Genomic DNA, 17,038 nt, shown 5'->3' on the forward strand with positions numbered 1-17,038 from the left:
CTTGAAGACATTAGAAATTGGATGGCTAACAACTTCCTCCAGCTTAATAGTGACAAGACAGAAGTCATCATTTTTGGTCCTCCCAAGGCAAGATGCACTGTAGTGCAAAACTTAGGTCAGCTCACCCCATCTGTCAAACCCTATGCCAGAAACCTGGGTGTCATTCTCGACTCCGAACTCTGCTTTGACAAACAGATTAGCTCTGTTGTCAAAAATAGTTTTTACCAGCTCAGAATGATCTCCCGCCTCAAATCTTTCCTATCTCACAATGACCTTGAGAAAGTTATCCATGCATTTATTACATCACAGCTGGATTATTGCAATTCCCTCCACCTTGGCCTCCCCCAATCCTCACTTAGACGTCTGCAGCTGGTCCAAAACGCAGCTGCGCGTCATCTTACTGGCACCAGGAGGTGTGAGCACATCACCCCCATTCTGGCCTCCTTGCATTGGCTCAGTTCATTTTAGGATTCAGTTCAAAGTTTTATTATTTGTTTTTAAGGCACTAAATGGGCTGGCCCCAATATACATCGCTGATCTTGTACAGCCCTACTCTGTTCAAAGGTTCCTGAGATCCTCAAATAAAGGGCTTCTGCATGTGCCGCGCTCACAGCTCAGACAGAGGGGTGATACAGCTTTTGCAGTTGCTGCTCCACCTCTTTGGAACCAGCTCCCCCTGGATATTAGATCTGCCCCCTCCATTTCTGCCTTTAAATCCAGGATAAAACCCACTTTTACTCCCTGGCCTTCCTTGTTCCCTAAGCCTGAACTCCTGCTCATCCTATGTATTTCTGTGTTGTGTGCTCTGATATTGAAGGTTTCCTTTTATTCATGTTTTATAGAATTATTGACTATTGGTCCAATGTGTTTTTCTGTACTATTTGTCTTTTTAGTTATCCACTGTACACCACTTTGGTCAGTTTATACTGTGTTTAAATGTGCTTTATAAATTAAATTTACTTACTTACTTACTAATTACTTAAATTACTTCTAAAATCTTAAATAATCCATCAAAATGTATAGTTGATTCATATTTTGTATTAATAATGTGAATCTGAAAGTAATTAAATAAATGTAGTAAAAAGTACAATATTTGCCTCCAATCGAGTAAAAGTATAAAGTAACATGAGGGTAAATGTACTTCAGTAAATGTACTTACACTCCACCACTGGATACATTTGTCTCTTGTTAGCCTGTGAGAGGTCGACATTGACCTCCTGCTCCTGTGTAGATTGTTGAGATGAGTGTAAGACTGTAGTTCAGTACAAAGCTCAGACAGCTCCTGACAAAATAAATGCAAGCAATACTCTCTTTCTGCCACAAGGTAGCGCCAAATTATCATCTTCAAACCTCACAGTGGCATCTGTGTGCAGCAAAGATAAAAATATTATTACAGTAGAATAATGACAGTATACAGTCGGTTCAGTATTCATTACATCTGTTTTTATTCTACTTTATACTGCTACTCCACTACATGTCAGAGGCATATATTATACTTACATATTATACATCTGTCTGGAAACCACATTTTCTATGCAGTATATATTAATGTATAAAGTATAAAGCATTATATGTGTTCTATATTATATATAACTACCCAACAGTGTATAATGTAGTAAAAATTAGTTCCACTCCAACCAGCTGTGTAAAATCTTTATTCCATATTGTGGTGGTTAATTTAGTAGTTTCACTTTTTTATGAAGTGCATTTTGAATAAGCTGAAGCTTTTTGATGGTCTTTTTGCAGAATATTTGTCAGTGCTGTATATACAGGGCATAGGTCAGTGCTGTATTCAGCTCAGAGGTCTATCCTGTTTATTTGATTCAAATAATAGTAACAATAATGATACTATTGTTATATTGGTCAGTGCTGTAGATACAGGTCATAGGTCAGTGCTGTCTATCTGATTCATATTCAATTGTCAAGAGATTTGTTTTGTAAGGACTTACTTTGCAGGGATGCCCACTTGTCTGAGCATTATATTTCTTCTCTACATGCTATATATATATGATTCATTTATAAAGTATAACACAATATATATGTTTTATATCAAACCACCCAACAGTGTGTAATGTAACAACAATATAACGAGTACTTTTGTTCTTATACTTCAGTAAAGTATTGTCCAGTATTTTTACACCATGCTACTGTTATTTAAACTGCCTGTGCCATTGTGCTTTTTATGTTAGTGGTTCATCTTTATTCTCTTCAAACTGCAGTCGATGAGAAAACACAGAAAACCTGCAAATGTGACAAATTCAACATTTCGGCTTTCTGCTATAAAAAAGGAAAGTAACAAGTACATTTATTGGAAATGGACCACATTGATTTCTGACTGGACGGACTTTAAACGTACAATTTTGATTAACTTCAGTATTTCCATTTCCTGCTACTTTAAAATTACAAAACCTGATAAGTTAATTTAACTCAAATTGTTGAAACTGAAATTTTAAGTGACACTAATTCAATTTCACAAGTTAAAAACCTTCTTAAGCTTTTTATGAGTAATTTAAATTACTGAGTGACACTGACTTAATTTTTCTAATCTTTATATTGTAGATGTAAATCTATATAGTTTTTATTACCTTTTTCTTTTCCTTTTTAAAGTGTCTTTGAGTTCCTAGAAAAGCGCTCTATAAATAAAATGTATTATTATTATTATTTATTTGTACTGTGAAAAAACAAAATACGTAGTAAAAAAGTAATTTTTCTCTAACTTACAAACAAAATCTATAGTAAAAGCTGTTTAATCAAGAATGTTTTTTTCAATGTACCGGTAATCAGTTTCAGTTAAATTAACAGGTATTACAGTAATATTAGTATTTGCATCCACAGGAATCAGTCAAAAGAGAAGGGGGGGGAGGGCTAAAGAGCACGCTGTAATTCAATCCAGGATCAATAAATAAATCCTCAGACTCCACAGAAGCACATTATCAGAATAAACAGGATTAATAAAAGAACAGAGGTTCAGATTTTTCTTAAATAACAAGTTTAATAATTATTTGTTTAATTTCAGTAACACAAGATAAACATGAGACACATAAATACAAAACTGTTCAGATCACAATATGAACACATACAACGATGAAAATGTCATAAAAATAAAGATTACATGTCCGATTACATATAGATATCGATATATATTAACTTTAAAAGGCTCCAGTGTTTTTATTTTGGGGTTTTCAGCTTCAGCTCATACAGACGGAAAGTTTACGATGAGAAAGAATCAGGAAAGAATCAGGAAATTAAAAGATTAATTTCTTACAAACTAAATATATTATTCGATATATAATCTGTTAAATCTTCCTTCTACTGATTACTGTACAAAAGCCAGTTAGCTAGCATTTTTCTCTATAGCAAAGCACTAGATACTTAACTAGCTACTAAATGTCGCTAGCTCAACTTTATTCAGTGATTATGGTGAAACCGGATCATACAGCAGCCGGGTCGGGAACCAACACAGGACCGAGACCGACAGGGGATAACGTTCCAGTACCGAGGTTACCGGGTACTGGAGTCACTGTCGGTCTGCAGCTCTCTGCTTCCTGTTTCCTCTGCTGCCTTTATTGAGTTTTCACTTTGGTATTGCTGTGTGTCACTTCCTGTGTGTCACTTCCTGTGTGTCACCACTTGATGAAGACGAGTGCGGCGAGCGAAGTGTAGCCGAGGATGAGGAAGAGCACTTTGAGCAGCCGGTCCTGTTTGTCGTCCAGCTCTCGGGACAGAATCTCAAAGAAGGTGACGAAGAGGAAGGTGCCGGCAGCGAGTCCCTGCAGCACCACCGACACCACGGCGCCCGCCAGTGTCTGCGCCGACTCGATGCCCATCCCCACCAACATCCCCAGCGGGATCATCAGGCTGACCGTGACGCCCAGCTTGGCGGCGTCCTTCATCCCGAGCGACGCCTTGGCCACGCTCACCCCGAGCGCCACGGCGGCCAGCGTCTCATGCACGGCCACGCCCAGAAAGAGGCCGCCCAACTTGGCGCCGTCCTCCTGCAGGCCGAGCGCCAGGCCCTCGAACACAGAGTGGGCCGACAGAGCCAGGACCAGACTGGCCAGCCGCAGAGGCCCCGCCCCCGCCAGCTCTGCGGGGCTGAAGTGTCCGTGCTGATGTCCGTGGGAGCGGCCGCTGCCGCCGCCGCCAGGTGACCCCCGCGCAGAGGGGATGAAGGGCGTGTCGTACTCGGAGTCGCTGCCGGCCTCAGAGCCACCGGCGTTGAAGGTCTCCAGGTCGATGAAGGACGGTTTCTCCTTCCTGAAGGTGAGGATGGTCTGCTCCACGAACACGGTGAGGAAGAAGCCGAGCATCATCATCGTCTCGGCCAGCGGGTAGTCGCTGCTGATCTTCAGCTGCTGGAACACGGCGGACACCTGAGGAGAGACGACACGCCGCCATTAAAGTCTGAACGAGGTATTAACGGGGTCCAACCCTCCTGGCGAGGAGGAACCTGCAGACCACGTTTATGATCCGAGTCGCAGGCTGAGAGCCGCACGTACAAGAACTGGACTGTGAATCCGACCAGAAAGATCTGGAGCTGCTGTAACAAGTTCCCCAATGTGGGATCAATAAAGTCGATCTGATCTTACACACTAAAGAAAACTCACCAAACCGTCTTTATTAGTCAATCACTGTTCAACAATCATCCTCTCTGCTGTCTAACAGACTCAGAACGTTAAATTAACTAAATAAACCCCCCGAGGAGAAATCGACCAGCTGCAGCCATCCTGGATGTTCGCTCTGGAGAGTGATACCTTGTCTCTGACCGCCGGCAGCAGAGCGTTGAAGCACGTGGCGAGGAAGACGCCTCCTCCGAACGAGTTGCAGAGAGACAGAGCCCTCCTGTATCGGTGCGCCTTGTCGTAGTCGACCAGCAGGAGGCGCACTGGGACCAGCACGCCGGCCAGCATGAGGCCGAACAATCCCAGCAGGCCGAGCAGCTTGGCCACCAGGATGTCCATCCTGACGCTCAGCCCGCCGCACGCTACAGCGCCAGAGACAGCCGCATCTCACGCACACACACCTCCGCTCGCTGCTGCTGGGGCTGCTGGGACAGAGTGACACAGAGGGAGAGGTTAGTGGACGAGGACGTTCACAACAAACCACATTAAACCACATTAAACCAGTTCAACCACATTAAACCACATTAAACCAGTTAAACCACATTAAACCACATTAAACCAGTTAAACCAGTTCAACCACATTAAACCACATTAAACCACATTAAACCAGTTCAACCACATTAAACCACATTAAACCAGTTCAACCACATTAACCCAGTTCAACCACATTAAACCAGTTCAACCAGTTCAACCACATTAAACCAGTTCAAAGTTTTATTGCTTTAGACCTTCTTCCATGTGTCCTTCATAAAGCCGTTATTATTATTATTATTATTATTATTATTAATTCAGTGTTATCATTTCATGCTTCCAGATTCACAAATGTGAAGATTTGCTCATTTCAATGTATTTGTAATAATTTAGGGTTAAAACTTAAAATCCTGCTTTTACATTAATGCAAAAATATTAAAATATATATTTTTATTTTTAAACCTCTTCAGTCTGGTTTTTACACATTATCTACAATTTATTACTAATTTATTTTGATCGTATTTTCTTTTGTAAATGTCATTGTTAATGTAGTTAAACTATAACTTATAATTATTTCTGCCTGATTATTGAATTTAGTTTTTAGTAGAACTTTATTAAATACTTTTATTAAACCTGTAAAATCGATTGTATTTTATTTTAATCTTTGTATTTTATGTATTGTCTTTGGTGCCCTTATTGATCGATTATGTAATATTATTATAGTTTAACAGTTTAACTCACATACATGTATTAATATTAGTGCTTTTAATCTGAAAACAAACACCAGACGCGTTTCCGGTGTGTGTTTCCCGGTGTGTATTTCCCGGTGTTGTTTGTTACGTTATAAACGTACAATATAACGTTAAACTCTCGTTACGTCAGCGCAGCCGTTAACGGATTAAACCGGTTCGGTCCGTTTTTAACGGTTATATTAGTGTCGTCACACCAGACGACGTTAACCGCGCTTCCTGTGAGGAACTTCAAAATAAAACAACACGGCGCTAACAACAACAACCTTTATTTTCTAATATTTGTTTTTACTGCCGCTTTAATCTTATCATTACATTATTAAACGTTTATTAATGAACCTCTTTCACCATTCTGACTGCTTTTATTCGTTTACGTTAGACACAAACATCAACATTTATCTCGCTTCCGCTCGGGTTCTGCTAACAGCTGTTAGCATGTTAGCTGCTAGCTGCTAGCTGTCGTTGTTAGCTCCGGAAGCTAAAGAGGCTAACAGCTAAACACCGCGTGACTAAAAGAGATCAGCTGTTAGTGTGATTATTGATCCGAGAGCAGCGAGCTGAGCTCCACACAAACACAATGAAACTCTAAATACTGATTGTTTACCTGTCCGGACATCCGCTTCTCTTCCGGCAGGTGAGTGCAAACACTTCCTGTGTACGTCACGCACCGCCTGTGCGCTGAGTGGTGGATCTGCTAATGACGTCATCAGGGAGGTTATTTATTTCAGTCTCTTTCTGGGAAGATTTTACTTTTATATGAAAACGATAATATGAAAATATATATATAATAATATTATATATATATATATATAATATTATATATATATATAATATTATATATATATATAATATTATATATATATATATAATATTATATATATATATATATATATATATAATATTATTATATTATATATATATATATAATAATATTATATATATATATATATAATATTATATATATATATATAATATTATTATATATATATATATAATATTATTATACTAATATATATATATATATATATATATATATAATAATATTATATATATATATATATATATATAATATTATTATATATATATATATAATATTATTATACTAATATATATATATATATATATATATATAATATTATAATATTAACATATAATGCTTCTGACAATGGACTTGTCTCTGTACTTGTATCATTAGATCTTAGTGCTGCATTTGACACCATTGACCATAATATTCTTTTACAGAGACTCAAAAATTGGCATTAAAGGAACCGCACTAAGCTGGTTTAAGTCATATTTATCAGATGGCTCGCAGTTTGTACATGTTAACGATGAATCTTCAATAAATACTACAGTTAGTCATGGAGTTCCACAAGGTTCTGTACTTGGACCAATACTATTTACTTTATATATGCTCCCTTTAGGCAACATTATTAGGAATCACTCCATTAACTTTCACTGTTATGCAGATGATACGCAGTTATATCTATCAATCAAACCCAATGAAATTAATCAATTATCTAAATTACAAACATGTCTTAAGGACATAAAATCCTGGATGAGCTGCAATTTTCTGATGTTAAACTCAGAAAAAAACAAAATTCTTGTTCTTGGCCCCAAAAACCTTAGAGACTCATTGTCTAAAGATATAGTTACTCTAGATGGCATTAACTTGGCCTCTAGCACCACTGTCAGGAATCTTGGAGTTATCTTTGATCAGGATTTGTCATTTAACTCCCACATAAAGCAGACCTCTAGGACCGCCTTCTTTCATTTACGTAATATTAGAAAAATTAGACACATCCTATCACAGACAGATGCAGAAAAACTAATCCATGCATTTGTTACTTCAAGGCTGGATTACTGCAACTCTTTATTATCAGGTTGCCCCAATAAGTCCATTAAAACGCTCCAATTAATTCAGAACGCTGCAGCACGAGTACTGACAGGAACTAGAAAAAGAGATCACATCTCTCCTGTACTAGCTACTCTGCATTGGCTCCCTGTAAAATGTAGAATTGAATTTAAAATCCTCCTCCTCACCTATAAAGCTCTTCATGGTCAGGCCCCTTCATATCTTAAAGAGCTCATAGTACCCTATTACCCCACTAGAACACTACGTTCTCTGAATGCTGGGCTACTTGTGGTTCCTATAGTCTCTAAAAGTAGAACAGGAGCCAGAGCCTTCAGTTACCAAGCTCCTCTCCTGTGGAACCAGCTTCCAGTTGTGGTTCGGGAGGCAGACACCCTCACCACATTCAAGAGTAGGCTTAAGACATTCCTCTTTGATAAAGCTTATAGTTAGGGCTGGATCAGGTGAGTCCTGAACCATCCCTTAGTTATGCTGCTATAGGCCTAGACTATCGGGGGATTTCCCATGGTGCACTGAGCTCCTCTCTTCCTCTCTCTTTCTGCACTCATTCATGTTCCATTAATGCATGTTATTAACTTCACTTCTTCCCCGGAGTTCTTGTGCTTTCTCGTCTCGCAGGTTCTTATCGATCCTGGTGGAGCCTCCTGCCATGGTCCTGCTAGATTGCCATTGCCAATACTGTTGTTGCTGTGCACCTGTCTGTCTGTCTGTCGCTCTCTCTCTCTCTCAGGATCTGTCCTAGGTTTCTGCCTTTTAACAGGCAGTGTTTCCTTGCCCTTGTCGCCAAGTGCTTGCTCATGGTGGTACTGTTGGGTCTCTGTAATTAATGTTTTAAAGAGTTCGGTCTAGACCTGCTCTATTTGAAAAGTGTCCTGAGATAACTTCTGTTATGAATTGGCGCTATACAAATAAAATTGAATTGAAAATTGAATTAAATATAAGACTATAAAATGTATTTGAGCTGTAGAAATATTTCCTGAACAGAAAAAACTGTTTTGTTGTTTGAACATAAAAGTCAGTAATAAACAAATGACATCATTAATTTAGTTTAGGCATTTATAAACATTCACAAATCTTTTAGTGTGTGAAGACGCTTTCACTTCAACCTCAGACACACGCTGACCTCTAGTGGACGTCGGGTCGTCTCTATGGATACAGTGTTTACTTTAAGGCCAGAGGTAAAATTATCCAGAAATTCACACTAATTATTAATTAATTAATTAATTGCCTCCTGTTTGATCACAGTAGTCACAATTCAAGTTAACAGATCAAACCACTCTTTAAAATGTGCTGGAGGGAGGAAACCAGCAGGATTTAGGGCTAAAGCCATGCGAAGATCTTGTTGATTGTGGCGCCCCCTGTGGACAGGCGGACTTGTTTCATTGATTTCAAGGGGAATCCAGGGCAGACATTAATAATAATAGTTTGTTTGTGTAGGTCATACAGAGACTTACTAACTCCTTGTAGTAAATAAAAGCATCTGATTGAACCTGTGCAGGAATCAACAGACGTCAGACAGGAGGGTGTAAAATGTTGAGATGCTCTTTTTAATTGTGTGTTTGAACAGCTCGCTGCCTCCCTGCTGCCTCCTCACGGCTCCATGTGACCCGAGGAGTTTGACACGCCAACTGAACCCTGATACACTCACACGCACTCGCACACACTCACACACACGCACTCAGATCCGTCATAAACAGGACAACAAACATTTAAAGTTACACTGTGTCGTTTTAAGAAGAAATTTCAAGCTTCAGTTTTAACATCATGATCCTATTAGAGCAGGATTTATTAGCATTAATCTGTTTGATATTAAAGTGTTAAACGTTCTTCCTAAAAACCACGCAGAGCCGCAGGAAGTGGGAGTTTGTTTTTTTTGGTGACGTGGCTCCTGAAGGACGCGGGACGCCTCTCGTTCTCTCGTGCAGGAATTATACGGTGATGGAACAAACAAACAAAAAAAAAAAACTTCCTTTTAGTCCTTCGAGTTATAAATGATCCGAATGAGCTCCTTTCCTCCAGACAAACCCGTCCAACCTGGAACAGACAGAGGACATTAAACATTAACAGCAGGCTACATATCACAGTGAGCTACAGCCAATGAGCATAACTTTTATCTGATAATGATATTGATCCTGTATTGACAGTCAGACTGTGGACATATGACGGCCTTTAGCTCGTGTTTCTAGAGTTACGTGTTGTTACGAACACGTTAGGAATTGTTAAAATGTGATATTTCTTAAAGGGAGTTTGGTGCAGGGAGCTTTTAGTTGGATTCAAACTGCTGATATGGATCATTGTTAACGTTTAGTCTCCACTACAGAAACACTAGCTAACTGCTAAAGGCTGATCAGGTTGATTGATGCTTTAATAATGGGAGTATTGATTAGTGATCAGGCTGATCAGGACCAATATCCGCTTACTGTTTCTAACAGCAGTGGGCTGTTAATGGTTGCTCTTTGTGTGCAGACAGACTCCTTGTGAAAGATCTTGTATTGTGACAAAGGCTTTACTGTATTTACTGTATCTGAGTGTCATGGCTGCTCCTCGTTTCCAGCGCTGGGCGTTCGGTTGCGGATTTGACTCCTCAGCTGTTCGATGAGTTCGGGGTTCTGCTGCTGCATCTGCTGTGCAAACTGCTGACCTCTGCAACACAAACAGCAGAAACACCATAAACCTTCAGCTCAATGCTTCACCCACCGACCCCACCGACGTCAGAATGTCATCTGGGTACGTACGCCTGGATCAGTCCTGATAAATCTCCGGCTCCAGCGGGTCCGGCGGCTCCGGTTGGTCCGGCGGCTCCGGTGGGTCCGGCAGCTGCAGCGGCTCCAGGGCCTGCCGCACTTCCTACTCCTCCTACTCCTACTCCTCCTCCACCAAGTCCTGCTCCTAGTCCTGCTCCAAGTCCTGCTCCTAGTCCTCCTAATCCACCTCCTAATCCACCTCCTCCTCCGCCTCCTCCCACCCCGCCGTACGCTCCTGACATCATCCCCGACATCCTGGGGAGAGAGAGGAGACAGGAAGTTTAACCACAGAGAATATAAACACTAAAACACGGTCCGACTGAGAGAAGCTCAAATCCACTTACAGCTGCTGAACCTGAGGGTTGTTCATCAGCGACGACGCCTGCAGAGACACATGTACACATATTCAATCAAACTTTATCAACACTCACTGAGCAGACGACTAACAGGATGTACAAGAATGAAATCAAACCTTCGGTCTCCACTGCTGAGAGTCACAGTGAATTATGGGGAAGTGTTTCTGATATTTTGTACACCCCCATTTACATTCATGAGTAGATCCCGACAGAATGATGATACAACAGCATTAATGTAGCTTATCTAGCTCATTATTAATGTAGCTCGTTAGCTACAGCTATGGACGTGGAGGTGGAGTGACAGTGAACAGCAGAGCATCATCAGCATATTGGAGGATAAACTCTGTAACCGAGTTTCTTTATAACGTTGCTGAATATGATCAAATAAAAAGCAGAGGTCCAAGAATTGACCCTGGTGGAACACAGCTGAACTCTCGTCAATAAACCAACTGTTGACAGCGAGCGTTGACCCTCCGAGTGCAAGCTCTCACCATGTTCATGAAGCCGGGATTACTGAGGAGACCAGCCAGATCGACTCCACCCATCCCCGCTGTCTGAAAGAGAGACAGAGACATGAGGACCCATCACTGTATCACTGGGCAGAAAAAACATTTCCTTCTGGTCTCTTCTGGTCTTACTGGACTGGAGGTCTCCATCTTCTCCTCTGCGATCTTCAGGTTGGTTTTGTAGGTGTCGTTGTCGGGGTCGAGCTCCAGAGCTTTCTTATAGTAACTGGCTGCTTCTGTGTGTTTGTTGAGGCTGGCCAGAGCCAAACTGAGACACAAAGAGACGACAGTGAACGCCTCAGGACTCCAACCAGAGACAATAACAGAATATATAAAATATTAATGATAACACACCGATCATCGGTGCATCATCTCCTAACAAAGTTATCCCAGCTTGAATTTTTTAATGTACAGAATGTGACTTTATACTTCAGTGATGTCTTTCCTCGTACACTTTGACAGCTACTAGAGCACAGAGAAAGATTCACAGCAGCCTGAATGTTTCTTTTCAGGAGAAACAACAGTGTTTGTTTGACTCAGAGCAGCAGCTGCTCTACTGTAAGCTGCTGCTGGGTTTCCTACCCCATCCTCCCGTAGGCTTTGCTGTAGTTCGGGTCGATGCTGATGGCCTGTTCACAGTCTTGCACTGCTCCGGCGTAGTTCCCCAGTTTACTGTACGCTGCGGCCCTGCACACAGAAACACCACACCAAATCCTTTAACATGACTCAATGTGTGAAATACAGCAAATATCTCACAGAGCTCCTGGTACCAACATGTGATCTGGGTCAGCACTGTGAGATACGACATTTATATTCAATAGAAAAAACATTTCATGTGATGTTCTCTCGTAACACGTAACTGTAACAAACTAACACTGGAGCGAGTTGTGTTGTTGCTTCCTCTCAGTCTAAAGGTGGTGATGAGGAGTTTCCTTTGTAGAGTGCAACTGATTAACACGAAAGACATCGCGGATATTGATTGGTGATTACAGCAGCTAACGCTATGAGCTAGCGTCAGCGTCTACCTTCCAGTGAACACAGCCGGACTCGGGACCGAACTCAATCTCAGAGACAGACCGAGCTGCTTTTCTTGCCGGGTTTGGCTCCCGGCCTCTCGGGCTAACAGCAGATACAGTGAGCAGCAGTTAATTAGTGGTTGGCTACTTTAGCTAAAGCTATCTGTAAATCACAGAGCTGGAGGACATCAGAGGGAATATCTGAAAATGTTTTCCTCTAAAATCTGATCCAGTTTCACTAAAATCAGTGAATGAAGTTATAAAGTTGAGTTAACTAGCAATCATTATTCTACTTCATTTAAGAAGGCTTGATTCTGATTGGCTGGGAGGGCGGCATTAACCCGGCAGGTTGCCCGCTGACTGAGCACAGCGTCATCAAATAGTAGATCAATACGCCGCTTGTATTTTTTTTTCTATCACAGAAATTCAAACATGAGGTCCGTTGTAAAAATACAGCAAATACAGTGTAACAAAGTTTCTAAAATGTGTCGGAAATCTATCGGAGGGTCAGTCGATACAATGTAGCAACTACGTTATTGTACTTGTGTGGTTGCTATAGAAACTAATTAGCTGCAGCTGAGCTAACGTTATTCACTGTAGTTCTAAACATTGCAGCGTTTGAAAAATGGACGAATTCATTGTCAATTTTAATCTATTTGGAGTAGGGAAGACATTTGAGGACTGGTTAAAGAGCGACAAGGTTTTCACCGAGTGGAAGAGCCACCAGAAGAACTGACAGTGACAACTGACCCGGACAGCTGCAGCGCCGAAGAACTAAACCAATTGTTTAGACGGTTTTATGCTACAGTTCGAAGAGCAGCCTTGTGTGGTTGCTATAGAAACTAATTAGCTGCAGCTGAGCTAACGTTATTCACCGTAGTTCTAAAGGGGACTACTTTTTGAGGGAGATGAACGCAAACAGAGTATACATTTAATAAGCATGCAATACGAATAAGAAAAGGCAGAATTATTAAAGTATTTGAATTGTTTTATTATGCTGGCAAGTAAGAAGTAGAATAAACGGGGGCGGTAAGCCGTCCACCAGCCGGGCATACAAACTGTTTATTGCCCGGCCTCTCGGTGATTATCCCTTAAATGTGAAATTGGTCGTTACTTTCAGATGTAATTATCTGGTTAACGAGGGAGATAGATTCACTAGCTGGTTATCTACAGAGCATAATGCTGCTAGCTAATGGAGCAATGAAGTAGTCAGAAGAGAGGAAGCGTTTGATTGGACGCAGCATCAGTAAACGCCCCCCGAGTGCAGGATGAGTCATCAAATACTTATTATACTATTGATTATCAGGAAACTCTACAACACCTTTAAGAACACCTGAAGACACCTGAACCAGGACTTCCTGTCCCTGTTGGACAGACACTGGAGGAGACGGAGGAGATAAACACTCTGAAACACTGATTCTGACTTTGTGAGGATTCAAACTGAAGTGAACCAGCTGATGTGGCGGCGTCCTGGCGGCGTCCTGGCGGCGCACTGACCTGTTGCAGTAATAGACGGCGTTCTGAGGGTTGATGGCGATCGCCTTCGAGTAAAACTCAACAGCGGCTGAGAAGTTCTCCACTTTCATTTGGTCGTTTCCTGCAGTCGAGAAAAAACACACTGACAAATGGAATCGAGAAAAGGAACCAACAGCAGTGAAGAAGAGTCTCCTCCTCCTCCTCCTCCTCCTCCTCCTCCTCCTCCTCCTCATCATCATCATGCTCCTCCTCCTCCTCCTCCTCCTCCTCATCGTCTTACCGTCGGTTTTGAGGGTCTCTGCCTCGGCTCTCTGTTCCTCTGTGATGGAGTTTTGAGTGGAGTTGTTGTTGACCTGCGACTCAACTGGATGCTGCACACACACACACACACACACACACACACACACACACACACACACACACACACACACACACACACACACACACACAGTCAGACACTTCTTGTAAAATGGCCGCCAACAACAGGACAAGAACTACACTGACTCTACCGTGTCGGTGGCGGAGGCGAAGATCTCCGGTAACGTCATCGGGACGGCGAGGCTCTGGTCATCAGTCGAAACGTCAAACGCCGTCTCTAAACACTGAACAGCAACTGCAGGACGACAAACAGAGGTCGATGTTTCTTTATTGATTATTGATCAGTATACACTGTATCTGTATGGATTATTGATCAGTATACACTGTATCTTTATGGATTATTGATCAGTATACACTGTATCTGTATGGATGATATTGATCAGTATACACTGTATCTGTATGGATTATTGATCAGTATACACTGTTCTTTATGGATTATTGATCAGTTACACTGTTCTTTATGGATTATTGATCGTTACACTGTTCTGTATGGATGTATTGATCAGTATACACTGTATTTTATGGATGTATTGATCAGTACTGTATCTTTATGGATGATATTGATCAGTATACACTGTATCTTTATGGATGATATTGATCAGTATACACTGTATCTTTATGGATGATATTGATCAGTATACACTGTATCTTTATGGATATATTGATCAGTATACACTGTATCTGTATGGATGATATTGATCAGTATACACTGTATCTTTATGGATGATATTGATCAGATACACTGTATCTTTATGGATGATATTGATCAGTATACACTGTATCTTTATGGATGATATTGATCCTGTATTGACAGTCAGACTGTGGACATATGACGGCCTTTAGCTCGTGTTTCTAGAGTTACGTGTTGTTACGAACACGTTAGGAATTGTTAAAATGTGATATTTCTTAAAGGGAGTTTGGTGCAGGGAGCTTTTAGTTGGATTCAAACTGCTGATATGGATCATTGTTAACGTTTAGTCTCCACTACAGAAACACTAGCTAACTGCTGAAGGCTGATCAGGTTGATTGATGCTTTAATAATGGGAGTATTGATTAGTGACACTGATCAGGATCCTGCATGAGGCTCATTGGTTTTATAATAATGATCCTGCTGCTGTCAGTGCTTCCTCGCTGGTTCCTGCTGTTGAATCCGGACTCACCTTCCAGACTCTCCTGGGCCCCTGAGGTCAGGTTCCCGGACTGCAGCTGGTCGTGGAGGAACTGGATGATGGAGAAAGCGAGACGCTTGTTGTCTGTCATGGTGACGGAGGCTCAGACCTCTCTGTGGTCAGTGAGGGAGACCCTGCGAGCCAACAGCAGCAGGAAGGAGAGTCACCCAGCTGCCTGACGATAAACACATTACAACTTCTGTTAATTACCAACTTACAGTCCAACCAGCTGCTCCAGTTCCCGCCTTTAAACCTCACTATCACCCCCCCTTTAGCATTAGCTTGTGGAATATTCTAGCAACTCACTGTCTTAGTAATGCTAACGGCTGCTAGCTACAGTGAGCTAACAGTTAGCTATGGCTCACTCTGATGAGGTCACTGTGAACTTGAAGTTATCTGGCTAGTTTCTTTTAGCTTAGCATAGTAGCATGCCGACAGAAAGCCTAGCTTTAGGTTGAGCTCACTTTTATTAACATGTGAAATCAGTCCACACCAGTCTCCGTTCAATATTCTGCCACTTTAACGCGTAAAGAAACGTCCCTGTGTTATAATCAGAGCCCGCAGTCGGCCTATAATCGATTCATTGGAGAGGAACTTCCATCAACACAAAGTTAAACTAAACAACCAGTTCATTCCTCAGTTAGTGGCCACTGATGGAGCTTCTGTGTGACAACGCAGCGCGCTGATAAAAGCAGTTATTGTGTTAAATATATATATTTATATGTTTATAAGTGCTGTTTAATGAGGGCCGAATTAAAGAGTGTCCTCTGATAGTCGACCACAGGAGTTCTGTTCGGTTGTAGCCGTTGTACAGTTGGACTCAGACACTTTGTCTTTTTGTGTGTCAGAGTTTTAAAAGAGGTTTGGTGTGACGTGTTCTCCGGACCGCTACGGCACGATGCTAACGGCTAGCCCACTAGCTCGCCGCTCCCAGCGCGCAGCTCCAACGGTCATACCTCCGAGTGTACCCCGGTACCACGGCGGAGCGGTTCCCTACCGGCTGTCTCTGTGTGTCGGCGGCGGATTCTCCCGGTAACGGAGACTCTTCACGGTAGCTGCTTCCCGTTGTAGTGGTAGCCGTCACTCAGCGAGCTAATTAGCTTGGTCGCGGAGTTATGTCGTCATGCGTTGGCGCCAGTGTGGTTTTGCTGCAAAATACAAGTCCTTCAAAATAAAAGCCTTAAAACTTTAAACTGGTAAACGTCACACTGTAAAATAATAAATATATACAGTAACAACAAAACAACGGTAATATTTCAGCAGCTGTAGCAACAAAAAACTGTCAAAATACAGAAAATAACAGACACATTTTTATTTAATTAAAATACAGTTTTTAGCTTTAATTTTACATAAAATCTTTTTGTCTTTTTAATGTTTTATAAGATATTTACTCTGTAAAAACAATGAAATTAGTTATAAATAAATGTGAACGCTGATATAATACAAATAATCAGTATGCATGTATTTGTACAGTTTACCAATGTTACTAATAACACTAATAAAAAACATTTATTTAATATTTGTGCTGTGAAAACTTCTATAATTATACAAGATATCTATCAATTAACAAACAAATCCATGTACAGTTACACAACAAATACTGCTTTTACTGTTAACTGTCATCAATTTGACATAATATTAGAAATGTATTAATAGTATTAAAGTTGAACTCCTATAGAAT

The 17,038-nt window shown here is 41.1% G+C and overlaps 2 protein-coding genes across 6 annotated transcripts; both read right to left on the bottom strand.

Moving 5' to 3' along the window:
* Window positions 1-2,972: 2,972 nt before the first annotated feature.
* Window positions 2,973-6,545, bottom strand: LOC127349761 (zinc transporter ZIP3). Of its 2 annotated transcripts, none has more exons than XM_051375648.1 (3): window positions 6,447-6,545; window positions 4,755-5,044; window positions 2,973-4,373 (listed from the first exon to the last, which is right to left on the bottom strand). In XM_051375648.1, the coding sequence occupies exons 2-3, from the start codon at window positions 4,959-4,961 to the stop codon at window positions 3,624-3,626; spliced, it is 957 nt and encodes a 318-aa protein (XP_051231608.1). In that variant the 5' UTR covers window positions 4,962-5,044; window positions 6,447-6,545; the 3' UTR covers window positions 2,973-3,623. The 2 variants fall into 2 exon arrangements, with proteins under 2 accessions (XP_051231608.1, XP_051231610.1); XM_051375650.1 differs by having other exon boundaries at window positions 4,755-5,047; window positions 6,447-6,534.
* A 2,693-nt stretch (window positions 6,546-9,238) lies between these two features.
* sgta (small glutamine rich tetratricopeptide repeat co-chaperone alpha) lies at window positions 9,239-16,495 on the bottom strand. 4 transcript variants are annotated; one of them, XM_051375643.1, is made up of 12 exons: window positions 16,355-16,495; window positions 15,349-15,528; window positions 14,320-14,423; window positions 14,091-14,181; window positions 13,832-13,931; window positions 11,901-12,005; window positions 11,451-11,586; window positions 11,304-11,366; window positions 10,801-10,838; window positions 10,448-10,711; window positions 10,232-10,355; window positions 9,239-9,746 (listed from the first exon to the last, which is right to left on the bottom strand). In XM_051375643.1, the coding sequence occupies exons 2-11, from the start codon at window positions 15,446-15,448 to the stop codon at window positions 10,244-10,246; spliced, it is 1,113 nt and encodes a 370-aa protein (XP_051231603.1). In that variant the 5' UTR covers window positions 15,449-15,528; window positions 16,355-16,495; the 3' UTR covers window positions 9,239-9,746; window positions 10,232-10,243. The 4 variants fall into 4 exon arrangements, with proteins under 4 accessions (XP_051231603.1, XP_051231600.1, XP_051231604.1 ...); XM_051375640.1 differs by having other exon boundaries at window positions 15,349-15,532; XM_051375644.1 differs by having other exon boundaries at window positions 15,349-15,491; window positions 16,355-16,489.
* Between the last annotated feature and the right edge of the window lie 543 nt (window positions 16,496-17,038).

Source organism: Dicentrarchus labrax, unplaced genomic scaffold (assembly GCF_905237075.1).
Source record: "Dicentrarchus labrax unplaced genomic scaffold, dlabrax2021, whole genome shotgun sequence".
Classification (NCBI taxonomy): Eukaryota; Metazoa; Chordata; class Actinopteri; family Moronidae; genus Dicentrarchus; species Dicentrarchus labrax.